The sequence below is a fragment of the Rhinoraja longicauda genome, chromosome 10, assembly GCF_053455715.1.
Source record: "Rhinoraja longicauda isolate Sanriku21f chromosome 10, sRhiLon1.1, whole genome shotgun sequence".
NCBI classification, from domain to species: domain Eukaryota; kingdom Metazoa; phylum Chordata; class Chondrichthyes; order Rajiformes; family Arhynchobatidae; genus Rhinoraja; species Rhinoraja longicauda.
Genome location: NC_135962.1, coordinates 59,175,348 through 59,188,430, shown reverse-complemented (window position 1 = coordinate 59,188,430; position 13,083 = coordinate 59,175,348). Strand labels below are relative to the sequence as shown.

Here is a 13,083-nt window from a genome sequence, read left to right as displayed (position 1 = left end):
TCTCAGGAGGGAAGGAATGGGCAACGTTTCGGGGCGAGACCCTTCTTCAGACTGATGTCAGGGGGGCGGGACAAAGGAAGGATATAGGTGGAGACAGGAAGATAGAGGGAGAACTGGGAAGGGGAGGGGAAGAGAGGGACAGAGGAACTATCTAAAGTTGGAGAAGTCGATGTTCATACCACTGGGCTGCAAGCTGCCCAGGCAAAATATGAGGCGCTGATCCTCCAATTCCGATGGGCCTCACTATGGCACTGGAGGAGGCCCATGACAGAAAGGTCAGACTGGGAGTGGGAGGGGGAGTTGAAGTGCTCAGCCTCCTGGAGATCAGGTTGGTTAAGGCGGAGTGAGCGAAGGTGTTCAGCGAAACGATAGCGAGTCTGTGTCAAAATGTGGTCGTAGAGCAGGAGGGCGGGTGAAATCACAGAGGGGGAGCAGCGAGAGAGGATTTGCTAAATTCTCGTCGAAGAGAGGAGGAGAACTTCTTCAAAGTGGACATAACTTGAGGAGAAATCACTGTGGAGCAACAGGTAGTGTAAGAAAATAACTGCAGATGCTGGTACAAATCGAAGGTATTTATTTCACAAAATGCTGAGTAACTCAGCGGGTCAGGCAGCATCTCAGGAGAGAAGGAATGGGTGACGTTTCGGTCATCATGGGTGATCATTCATTGTGATCATGGCTGAACATCCACAATCAGTAACCCGTGCCTGCCTTCTCCCCATATCCCTTGAGCCCCTAGAGCTCTATCTAACTCTCTTTTTAAATTCATCCAGTGAATCGGCCTCCACTGCCCTCTGTGGCAGAGAATTCCACAAGTTCACAACTCTCTGGGTGAAAAAGTTTCTTCTCACCTCAGTTTTAAATGGCCTCCCCTTTATTCTTAGACTGTGTGTGGCCCCTGGTTCTGGACTCCCCCAACATTGGGAACATTTTTCCTGCATCTAGCTTGTCCAGTCCTTTTATAATTTTATATGTCTCTATAAGATCCCCTCTCATCCTTCTAAACTCCAATGAATACAAGCCCAGTCTTTCCAATCTTTCCTCATATGACAGTCCCGCCATCCCGGGGATCAATCTCGTGAACCTACACTGCACTGCCTCTATAGCAAGGATGTCCTTCCTCAAATTAGGAGACCAAAACTGCACACAATACTCCAGATGTGATCTCACCAGGGCCCTGTACAACTGCAGAAGGACCTCTTTGCTCCTATACTTAAATGCTCTCGTTATGAAGGCCAACATGCCATTAGCTTTCTTCACTGCCTGCAGACGCTGGTTTACACCCAAGATACCATACGATAGAACTTTATTTATCCCCAGGAGGGATATTGGCCTGCCGACAGTCATAAAACACGAGACCCACGGTGGCGCAGTGGTAGAGTTGCTGCCTTACAGCAAATGCAGCGCCGGAGACCCAGGTTCAATCCTGACTACGGGTGCTGTCTGTATGGAGTTTGTACGTTCTCCCCGTGACCTGCGTGGGTTTTCTCCGAGATCTTCGGTTTCCTCCCATATTCCAAAGACGTGCCCAGGTTTGTAGGTTAATTGGCTTGATGTAAATGTAAAAAAATTGTCCCTAGTGGGTGTAGGATGGTGTTAATGTGCGGGGATCGCTGGTCGGCGCGGACCCGGTGGGCCGAAAGGGCCTGTTTCCGCGCTGTATCTCTAAACTAAACTGAAGTAATATGGATCGCGTGGAGGCAGAGGGGATTAGTTCATCTTGCCATCATGTTCAGCGCAGACATTGTGGGCTGAAGGGCCTCTTTGTGTGCTGTGCTGTGCTGTCCCACATTCTCTGTTGGAGATGCAGGGAGAGAGACACAGTAAACACTGTCTTTGCTATTCCTCAGACGAATACAATGGTGAATACCTTGGATCTGGAATACGATGGGATTGATGCTGAAGGAGTTCGGTACTTGATGGAGATGTTGGCCGAGAACTGCTTCATCCAGACTCTGGTAAGAACACGAGTAGTTGAGTATAGGAGCAAAGAGGTAATTCTGCAGTTGTACAGGGCCCTAGTGAGACTGCACCTGGAGTACTGTGTGCTGTTTTGGTCTCCACATTTGAGGAAGGATATTCTTGCTATTGAGGGCGTGCAGCGTAGGTTTACTAGGTTAATTCCCGGAATGGCGGGACTGTCGTATGTTGAAAGACTGGAGCGACTAGGCTTGTATACACTGGAATTTAGAAGGATGAGAGGGGATCTTATCGAAACATATAAGATTATTACGGGGTTGGACACGTTAGAGGCAGGAAACATGTTCCCAATGTTGGGCCAGTCCAGAACCAGGGGCCACAGTTTAAGAATAAGGGGTAGGCCATTTAGAACGGAGATGAGGAAAAACTTTTTCAGTCAGAGAGTTGTAAATCAGTGGAATTCTCTGCCTCAGAAGGCAGTGGAGGCCAATTCTCTGAATGCATTCAAGAGAGAGCTAGATAGAGCTCTTAATGAAAGCAGAGTCAGGGGGTATGGGGAGAAGGCAGGGACGGGGTACTGATTGAGAATGATCAGCAATGATCACATTGAATGGCGGTGCTGGCTCAAAGGGCCGAATGGCCTCCTCCTGCACCTATTTTCTATTGTCTATTGAGTCTTTTCCGTGACTGGACATGGCCACAAGGCAGTGGAGGTTTTAGATCAGAGTCTTCCCTCTCCTAGATGGGCTGCCGTCCCTGGCTGACGAGCTTCATCTACCCGAGACCCGTGGGGGCGGGAGCGTTTACCTTCCCGTGTAGGTCTATGACACCTGCCCACTGCCCGAGTGCAAGATAAAGTCCAGTAATTCTGGATCTGCTGTTCCAGGTGACAATAGACAATAGACAATAGGTGCAGGAGGAGGCCATTCGGCCCTTCGAGCCAGCACCGCCATTCAATGTGATCATGGCTGATCATTCTCAATCAGTACCCCGTTCCTGCCTTCTCCCCATACCCCCTGACTCCGCTGTGCTTAAGAGCTCTATCCAGCTCTCTCTTTAATGCATTCAGAGAATTGGTCTCCATTGCCCTCTGAGGCAGAGATTTCCACAGATTCACAACTCTCTGACTGAAAAAGTTTTTCCACTTCAACTCCCCCTCGACCCGAAACGCCACCCGTTCCTTCTCTCCCGAGCTGCTGCCTGACCCGCTGAGTTACTCCAGCGTTTTCGATTTTAACCAGCATCGGCAGTTTTTTTCCCTTGCACTGAATTTCCACAATCTCTCTTTGGTTGCATTAAGGCCTTTGGAGGGTTTTTTTGGGGGTTTTTTTGCACTAAAATTGTGCTTATTAATTTATTGAATTTCTGTTTATATTATATCAACCATGTGCATTGTGTTTAAAGTCCTGTTATGCTGCTGCAAGTAAGAAATTCATTGTTCCGTCATCGGCACACATGATAATTAAACACTCTCTTGATTCCCCCCCTGGGCCCTAGTCTGGTTTTGATACAAAGCCCCTGATTGTTTCTTTGTTTTGGTTTCTCTATAAACGAATAAATGTGGCCACTCTAATGCCGGCGAACAAATTGAATCTGGTGAAATCGGATAAGGGGCAGAAAAGAAATCGGAATGAATGAAATGCAGAACTGCCCAAGGTGGTTATTTCTTCCTCCATAATCACTGGGCCTCTCCCCACTCTTCTGTTTCCACTTTGGAACCTGATAATACTGAAAATACCAAGCCAACGATAACAGGAACATTGATTGAATTAGACGCAAATGAAAGAATAAGTTATGTGCCCGGGCTTAAACTGCGGGAAAGAGAAAGCTATGTAAAGGTCATGTCACACGCAACAGGAGCGGATTTAGTCCACTCGGCCCATCACGTCTACTCCGCCATTCAATCATGGCTGATCTATCTCTCCCTCCTAACCCCATTCTCCTGCCTTCTCCCCATAACCCCTGACACCTGCACTAATCAAGAATCTACATGTCTCCACCTTAAAAATATCCACTGACTTGGCCTCCACAGCCTTCTGTGGCAAAGAATTCCACAGATTCACCACCCACTGACTAAAGTTCCTCCTCATCTCCTTCCTAAAGGAACGTCCTTTAATTCTGAGGCTGTGACCTCTAGTCCTAGACTCTCCCACTAGTGGAAACATCTTCTCCACATCCACTCTATCCAAGCCTTTCACTATTCGGTGCGTTAAAGTTGGAATGTAATCTGGGCAAGGACTTTATATTTTTTTACATGTTTGTAATCCTTCCAAGGTACAATTTGGCTGCCAATTCTCGATGATATCTCCCTCCACAGTACTGGTGACCCACACAAATAATCACAGATCGATATTTACTTCGAGCCTCTTTGCTCAGATTCCACAAAAATCACATTGTCTTTATTGGAGTCAACGAGAGTCATAAAGTCATGCAGCACAAAAAAGGCATCTGTACATCAGAGACAAAGTCCAATGACCGCAATGGGGTCGAGGTGAATCGGACAGTGCCCTAGTTTATGGAAGGGCCGTTCAGAAGCCTGATAACAGAGGGGGAAGAAGCTGTTCCTGAGTCTGGTGGTGCGCGCTTTCAAGCTTCTGTACCTTCTGCCGGACTGGAGCGGGGAGAGGGAGGAGTGACCGGGGTGGGACACGGACAAGTCTGTGATTATGTCGGCTGTTTTCCCGAGGCAGCGTGAAGTGTAGACGGAGTCAATGGTGGGGAGTGTGGGGTGTGTGATGGACCGGGCCACATCTACAATGGTGGGGAGTGTGGTGTGTGTGATGGACCGGGCCACATCTACAATGGTGGGGAGTGTGGTGTGTGTGATGGACCGGGCCACATCCACAATTCTCTGCAATTTCTTCAGGTCTTAGGCAGAGCAGTTCCCAGACCAAGGGGTGATGCAACCCACTTTCCATGATGCAAGCAGCGATCTATATCGCTGGATCCAGAGATGCTGTCTGACTCGCTGAGTTACCTCAGCATTTTGTAGCTATCTTCCACATGGATCACGTGCAAGCTGGGGAGATAGGTTTAACTTGGCATTGTGTACAGCATGGATATTTTGGGTAGAAGGGCCTGTTCCTGTGCTGGACTGATCCATTTCTACATATGTCAAGCTGGTAGAAAGGATCACAAAATATCTTTTGTATAGGAAGGAACTGCAGATGCTGGTTTACACTGAAGGCAGACACAAAATGCTGGAGTAACTCAGCGGGTCAGGCAGCATCTCTGGAGAGAAGGAATGGGTGACATTTCGGGTCAGTCTGAAGAAGAGTCTTGACCCGAAGCATCACCCATTCCTTCTCTCCAGACAATATATTTATATATATATTTTTGGGGCGAGGATGTCCTAGTTGGGTCGGGTTGCTCCTGGGCCTGGCCAAGATGGCCGTCCGCGAGTCACGGCGCCAGGCGGGAGAGGGCTCTGCCCGAGCCGGCTGCCTGCCCCTTTTCCGGGGGGTTACGTCCGTCCGCGCCCGGGTGGGGTTAGAGAGGGACCGCACGCTGTCCACGGGCACCCTGGGGGATTGCCGGGACCGCTGGGCACCGCGGGAGGGGGAGGTGGGAATGTATCCTTGACAAGGAGTGTAAGATAGTTGCATAGTAGTTTATTGTTTGTCTTGTATTACGCTGGTGGGCTCTGTTTTGGTTTTATTGTATTGTATATATTATTTTAGTATTTGAATAAATATTTGTGATTAATTAAAAACACATATATATATATATAATATATTTTATTACAGGTAGCAGATACGATTACAATGCAATTCAGGGGTGTGATCTCCAGAGAGTTGACCAATATTTAGTTTAGAGATACAGCGCGGAAACAGGCCCTTTCGGCCCACCGGGTCCGCGCCGACCAGCGATCCAAGCACATTAACACTATCCTACACCCACTAGGGACAATTTTTACATTTACCAAGCCAATTAACCTACAAACCTGCACGTCTTTGGAGTGTGGGAGGAAACCGAAGATCTCGGAGAAAACCCACGCAGGTCACGGGGAGAACGTACAAACTCCATACAGACGGCGCCCGTAGTCGGGATAGAACCCGGGTCTCTGGCGCTGCATTCGCTGTAAGGCGGCAACTCTACCGCTGCGCCACCGTGACCGCCCGTTTACCCTTATTTACTTGCATTTATCTGATTTTATCACTTTGCTCATTGTGGGAGTCTACAAAGTGGCTGCATTTGCTGCATTAAAACAGAGGTGAATATCTAGATGGACTTTAGTGAGTTGCACGACAGACACAAAGTGCCGGAGTAACTCAGCGGGTCAGGCAGCATCTCTGGAGAGAAGGAACGGGTGACGTTTCGGGTCGAAACCCTTCTCCTGTCTGAATAGGCCAGAATTCATTCTACATTGTCACGGTGACGCAGCGGTAGAGTTGCTGCCTTACAGCGAATGCAGCGCCGGAGACCCAGGTTCCATTCCGACTACGGGTGCTGTCTGTACGGAGTTTGTACGTTCTCCCCGTGACCTGCGTGGGTTTTCTCCGAGATCTTTGGTTTCCTCCCACACTCCAAAGACGTACAGGTCTGTAGGTTAATTGGCTCAGTAAAATGTGAAAATTGTCCCTAGTGGGTGTAGGGTAGTGTTGATGTGCGGGGATCGCTGGTCGGCGCGGACCCGTTTCCACGCTGTATCTGTAAACTAAACTAAAATTCCTTCTCTCCAGAGATGCTGCCTGACCCGCTGTGTTACTCCAGCATCTTAGAAACATAGAAACATAGAAAATAGGTGCAGGAGGAGGCTATTCAGCCCTTCGAGCCTGCACCGCCATTCAATTTGATCATGGCTGATCATCCAACTCAGTATCCTGTACCTGCCTTCTCTCCATACCCCCTGATCCCTTTAGCCACAAGGGCCACATCTAACTCCCTCTTAAATATAGCCAATGAACTGGCCTCAACTACCTTTGTGGCAGAGAATTCCACAGATTCACCACTCTCTGTGTGAAAAAAAACTTTCTCATCTCGGTCCTAAAAGATTTCCCCCTTATCCTTAAACTGTGACCCCTTGTTCTGGACTTCCCCAACATCGGGAACAATCTTCCTGCATCTAGCCTGTCCAACCCCTTAAGAATTTTGTACGTTTCTATAAGATCCCCCCTCAGTCTTCTAAATTCCAGCGAGTACAAGCCGAGTCTATCCAGTCTTTCTTCATACGAAAGTCCTGCCATCCCAGGAATCAATCTAGTGAACCTTCTCTGTACTCCCTCTACGGCAAGAATGTCTTTCCTGAAAATTAGGAGACCAAAATTGTACACAAACCTTGTGTCTACTTTCGATTTAAACCAGCGCCTGCAGTTCTTTCCAATTGGGACCTCCTGTGGTCGTGAAGGGTACTGCACAACACCGACCCCATTGGAAAATATGTTAAGATGTTGGCGTTACCCAGCCTGGTTAAATCAGTTACCCCTGTGGTCAGTTACCCCTCCTCTTCCCCACTCTCTACCCCAGCGTTTCTCAACCTTTTTACCCTTGCGGAACCCTTGAAATAATTCTCATCTCTCAGGGAACACCTACATAAAAATTATTATGTATCTTTATTAATCTCTTTCTTTCCCTATCATGAAGTTCATAAGGCAAACGTAACATACACCTATCAGCCAAAACATTACGACCACTGACGGGCGAAGTGAATAACATTGATTATCTTGTTACAATGGCACCTGTCATGGGGTGGGATATATTAGGCAGCAACTGAACAGTCAGTTCTTGAAGTTGATGTGTTGGATGCAGGAGAAATGGACAGGAGTAAAGACCCGAGCGACTTTGACAAGGGCCAAATTGTTATGGCCAGACGACTGGGTCAGAGCATCTCTGAAACGGCAAGGCTTGTGGGGTGCTCCCGGTCAGCAGTGGTGAGTACCTACCGACAGTGGTCCAAGGAGGGACAAACCACAAACCGGCGACAGACAGGGTGTTGGGCGCCCAAGGCTCATCGATGCGCGAGGGCAACGAAGGCTATCCCGTCTGGTCCGAACCGACAGAAGGTCGACTGTGGCACAAGTCACAGAAAATGTTAATGGTGGTCACGGGAGGAATGTGTCACAATACACAGTGCATCGCACCCTGCTGCGTATGGGGCTGCACACGGAGGACCAACAGCATATTGGGTAGGTGATCATAATGTTTTGGCTCGTCAGGTCATAATGTTTTGGCTCATCAGGCCATAATGTTTTGGCTCATCAGGCCATAATGTTTTGGCTCATCAGGCCATAATGTTTTGGCTCGTCAGGTCATAATGTTTTGGCTGATCGGTGTATTTTTCTGATAACTGGTTTAAGCAAAAAACAACATACGTTTTTCTGAAGTTTATTGACAATACAAAACACAAAAATGACAAAAATGCATTTACATTTGCTGATCCGATTTCATCACTATTTCTCTCGGAACCCCTAGCGACCTCTCGTGGAACTCTTGGGCTCCTGGGAACCCCGGTTGAGATACACTGCTCTACACTCTGACCCTCTGCTCCTTTAATCCCTGCCGTTACAGAACTTGTCCAACAATGAACTGCAGACACAAGGCGCTGACGTGCTGTGCCAAATGCTTCCACTCAACATTTCCCTCAGGTGCCTCAAACTTGCAGGTAAGGGCTGAATTTCTCCAATTTCCAACTTAGAGAGCTTTAGTTTAGTTTAGAGATACAAGCGCGGAAACAGGCCCTTTCGGCCCACCGAGTCCGCGCCGACCAGAGATCAACCCGCACATTAACGCTATCCCACGCACACTCGGGACAATGTTTACATTTATACCAAGCCAATTAACCTAAAAAACCTGCACGTCTTTGGAGTGTGGGAGGAAACTGAAGATCCCGGAGAAAACCCACGCAGGTCACGGGGAGAACGTACAAACTCCGTACAGACAGCGCCCGTAGTCGGGATTGAACCCGGGTCTCTGGCGCTGCATTTTGCTGTAAGGCGGCAACTCTACCGCTGCGCCACCGTGACCGCCTGTCTGAGCAGTCTCACATCCTTTCTACCTCATTGGAGACCCTTCGACTATCTTGCATTAAACGTTATTCCCTTTATCCTGTATCTGTACACTGTGGACGGATCGATTGTAATCGCCTATAGTCTTTTCGCTGACTGGATAGCGCGGCACATATATTCGCTTTTCACTGCACCTTGGCACACGTGACAATAATAAACTGAAGTGAACTGAACTAAAAAACATAATCCTTTGCACACTCTTATCTCCCGCATTCAGGAAACAAACTGAATAACAGTGACGCTGCCTTCTTCGATGACGTTTTATCTGTAAGTAAAGAGGAACAAATTTTGCTGAATGATCCTAGCCTATTTCCAGTTGGGTTCTTTTTATTTTAGTTTATTGATACAGCGCGGAAACAGGCCCTTTCGGCCCACCAGGTCCACGCATTAACACTATCCCACCGCGATCCCCACACATTAGCACCATCCCATCTACACACACCAGGGACAATTTTTACATTTACCAAGCCAATTAACCCACAAACCTGTACGTCTTTGGAGTGCGGGAAGAAACCGAAGATCTCGGAGAAAACCCACACAGGTCACGGGGAGAGCGTACAAACTCCGTACAGACAGCGCCCGTAGTTGGGATGGAACCCGGGTCTCCGGCGCTGCATTCGCTGTAAGGCAGCAACTCTACCGCTGCGCCACCGTGACCGCCCATCAGCTCCTTGCATGTTTCTCGATTAAACACGGCCTGGTTCTGACCAAGAGTCAAATGTTTGATGCTTTATATTGTTTGCAAAGCCGATGGTGTCATAATCTGTCCTTTTCCCTTTATCAGTGTTCCTCCCATCCACCGGCTCTCTCAGCCACCAGCCTCTCCCTGTTGATTTTTGTTCCTTCTGCTCCAATAGCATCCATTATCACTAGCGTTGCCAACTGTCCCGCATTAGCCGGGACATCCCATATTTTGGGCTAAATTGGTTTGTCCCGTATGGGACCGACCTTGTTCCATATTAGGCCTAGGGTGCACTACAGGCCCGGACGCTATAGGCCCGGACGCTGTAGCCCCGGTCGCTGTAGGCCCAGACACTGTAGGCCGAGACACTGTAGGTCGGGACAGTGTAGATCCGGCCACTGTAGGTCCGGACAGTGTAGGTCTGGAGGCCTGGGCGCCGCCTAACGGAGGTTGCATAGCAACCCGCCTCCCAGCCCGGGCAGCCGCCATTGGTGGAGCGGGAGGACGTGGCCGCTGGCTGGGTGAGGTCACGTGGAATGCTGACATCACCTTGTCCCTTATTTGGGTGTGAGATAGTTGGCACCCCTAGTTATCACCTTCCCCTATCACATTCCAGCACCTGTAGCCTTTCATATTTCATATATATATACAGCGCGAAAACAGGCCTTTTCGGCCCACCAAGTCCGCACCGCCCAGTGATCCCCGCAGATTAACACTATCCTACACACACTAGGGACAATTTTTACATTTACCCCATCAATTAACCTACATACCTGTACGACTTTGTCTTCCCACTGATCCCCCTCCTAGCTGTCTCCACTTTCAAGTGATAGTAGAATTAGGCCATTCGGCCTATCAAGTCTATTCCACCATTCAATCATGGTTGATCTATCTCTCCCTCCCAATCCCATTCTCTTGCCTTCTCCCCATAACCATTGATACCAATAACTTATCAAGAATCTATCTATCTCTGCCTTAAAAATATCCACAGACTTGGCCTCCACAGCCTTGTGTGGCAATATATTCCACAGATTCACCACCCTCTGACTAAAGAAATTCCTCCTCATCTCCTTCCTAAAGGAACGTCCTTTAATTCTGAGGCTGTGACCTCTGGTCCTAGCCTCTCCCACTAGTGGAAACATCCTCTCCACATCCACTCTATCCACTCCCCCTGTATTGTTCACGGTGGGACATCTGGTAGAGCCGTTGCCTCACAGCACCAGAGACCCCGGTTCGATCCTGACCTTGGCTGCAGTTTGTGTGGAGTTTGTACATTTTCCGTGTGACCAGGTGGCTTTTCTCCAGGAGCTCCGGTTTCCTCCCACATTCCAAACACCTGCAGGTTTGTAGGTTACTCGGCCTCTGCAAATTGCCTCGAGTGTGTAGGGAGTGGATGAGAATGTGGGATAATATAGGACTATATGGGATATAGTTCTATGTATATGGGATAAGATAGAACCATATGGAATGTGGGATAATATAATATTGAATCTGCCACAGGCAATGATGGTCCAGTTCTATACTGCCATCGTAGAGTCTGTCCTCACCTTCTCCATCATGGTCTGGTTTGGCTCAGCCACCAAGCACGATGTTTGATCAGCTGAGAAGGTTGTTGGCTGCAACCTTCCCCCCATTGATGAACTGTGCACTGCCAGGGCCAGGAAGCGAGCGGGCAAGATCATCTCTGACCCCTCTCACCCTGGCCACAAACTCTTTGAAGCACTTCCCTCTGAACGGCGACTCCGGACTGTCAAAGCAGCCACAGCCGGACATAAACACAGCTTCTTTCCATGAGCAGTAGCTCGACTCAATAACCAAAGTCTGTAGTCTCTTTTTTGCTCTGGTTTATTTTCACCCACATGTTTAGACCGTAATGTTGTATCCTTATTGTTTGAATGTTTTATGCTTTATTCTTAATTGTTTACTGTATGTTCGTTGTTGTTACTTGCGAGCGGAGCACCAAGGCACATTCCTTGTATGTGTACATACTTAGCCAATAAACTTATTCATTGATCGATGGTCGGCGTGAACTCGGTGGGTGGAAGGGCCTGTTTCCACGCGAGATCTACCATTAGTATTGGGGCGGCACGGTGGCGCAGCGGTAGAATTGCTGCCTTACAGCGAATGCAGCGCCGGAGACTCAGATTCCATCCTGACTACGGGCACTGTCTGTACGGAGTTTGTACGTTCTCCCCGTGACCTGCGTGGGTTTTCTCCGAGATCTTCGGTTTCCTCCCTCACTCCAAAGACGTGCAGGTTTGTAGGCTAATTGGCTTGGTAAATGTAAAAATTGTCCCTAGTGTGTGTAGGATAGTGTTAGTGTGCGGGGATCGCTGGGCGGCGCGGACCCGGTGGGCCGAAGGGCCTGTTTCTGCGCTGTATCTCTAAATCTAAATTAATTCATTAATGTAGTGCAACGTCAGCAGCACAACGGAGGCCAGATGAGTTTTCTCTGCACCCTGATCAAATATAACGGTTTGTTTCATAAGGATCTGAAACTTCCAGTGATAAGTGAGGCACAGAGAACTGCAGCTGCTGGTTTACCAAAAAAAGACAAAGTGCTGGAGTAACTCTGGGATGGCGGGACTGTCAAATGAGGAAAGATTGAAAAGACTGGGCTTGTATTCGCTGGAGTTTAGAGAAGGATGAGAGAGGGTCTTATAGAGTCGTATAACATTGTGAAAGGACTGGACAAGCTAGATGCAGGAAAAATATGTTCCCAATGTTGGGGGAGTCCAGAACCAGGGGCCACAGTTTTAGAATAAAGGGGAGGCCACTTAAAACTGAGGTGAAAAGAAACTTTTTCACCCAGAGAGTTGTGAATTTGTGGAATTCTCTGCCACAAAGGGCAGTGGAGGCCAATTCACTGGATGGATTTAAGAGAGAGTTAGATAGAGCTCTAGGGGCTAGCGGAATCAAGGGATATGGGGAGAAGGCAGGCACGGGTTACTGATTGTGAATGATCAGTCATGATCTCAATGAAGGGCGGTGCTGGCTCGAAGGGCCAAATGGCCTCCTCCTGCACCTATTTTCTATGTTTCTATTTTTCTGACTCAGTTGCCCAGGCAGCATTTCTGGAGAACAGTGACAGGTGACATTTAAAGTCAGGACACTTCCTCACCCGAAATGTCACCTATCCATGTCCTCCAGTGATGCTGTCTGACCCGCTGAATTACTCCAGCACTTTGTGTCTTTTTCTAGTGATGAGACAAGGTCAAGCTTTCCTGGGCACACAGTGGTTCTTCCAGCGAGGGGCGGACTCGGGATATCATGCCTGGAAGTTCAGGTCAGAATAATAATCAGTTCCCGTTGAAGGCTTAGAGACAATAGACAATAGACAATAGGTGCAGGAGTAGGCCATTCAGCCCTTCGAGCCAGCACCGCCATTCAATGCGATCATGGCTGATCACTCTCAATCAGTACCCCGTTCCTGCCTTCTCCCCATACCCCCTCACTCCGCTATCCTTAAGAGCTCTA

At 48.5% G+C, this 13,083-nt stretch overlaps 1 protein-coding gene across 1 annotated transcript in view; it reads left to right on the top strand.

The window, feature by feature from the left end:
• LOC144597533 (uncharacterized) overlaps positions 1-13,083 on the top strand; it is a 48,868-nt gene that overhangs the window by 6,071 nt on the left and 29,714 nt on the right. Inside the window, exons 4-6 of the mRNA XM_078407012.1 lie at positions 1,851-1,958; positions 8,428-8,521; positions 9,142-9,191. Coding sequence (XP_078263138.1) covers positions 1,851-1,958; positions 8,428-8,521; positions 9,142-9,191 — 252 coding nt within the window. The remainder of the gene's footprint in view (positions 1-1,850; positions 1,959-8,427; positions 8,522-9,141; positions 9,192-13,083) is intronic.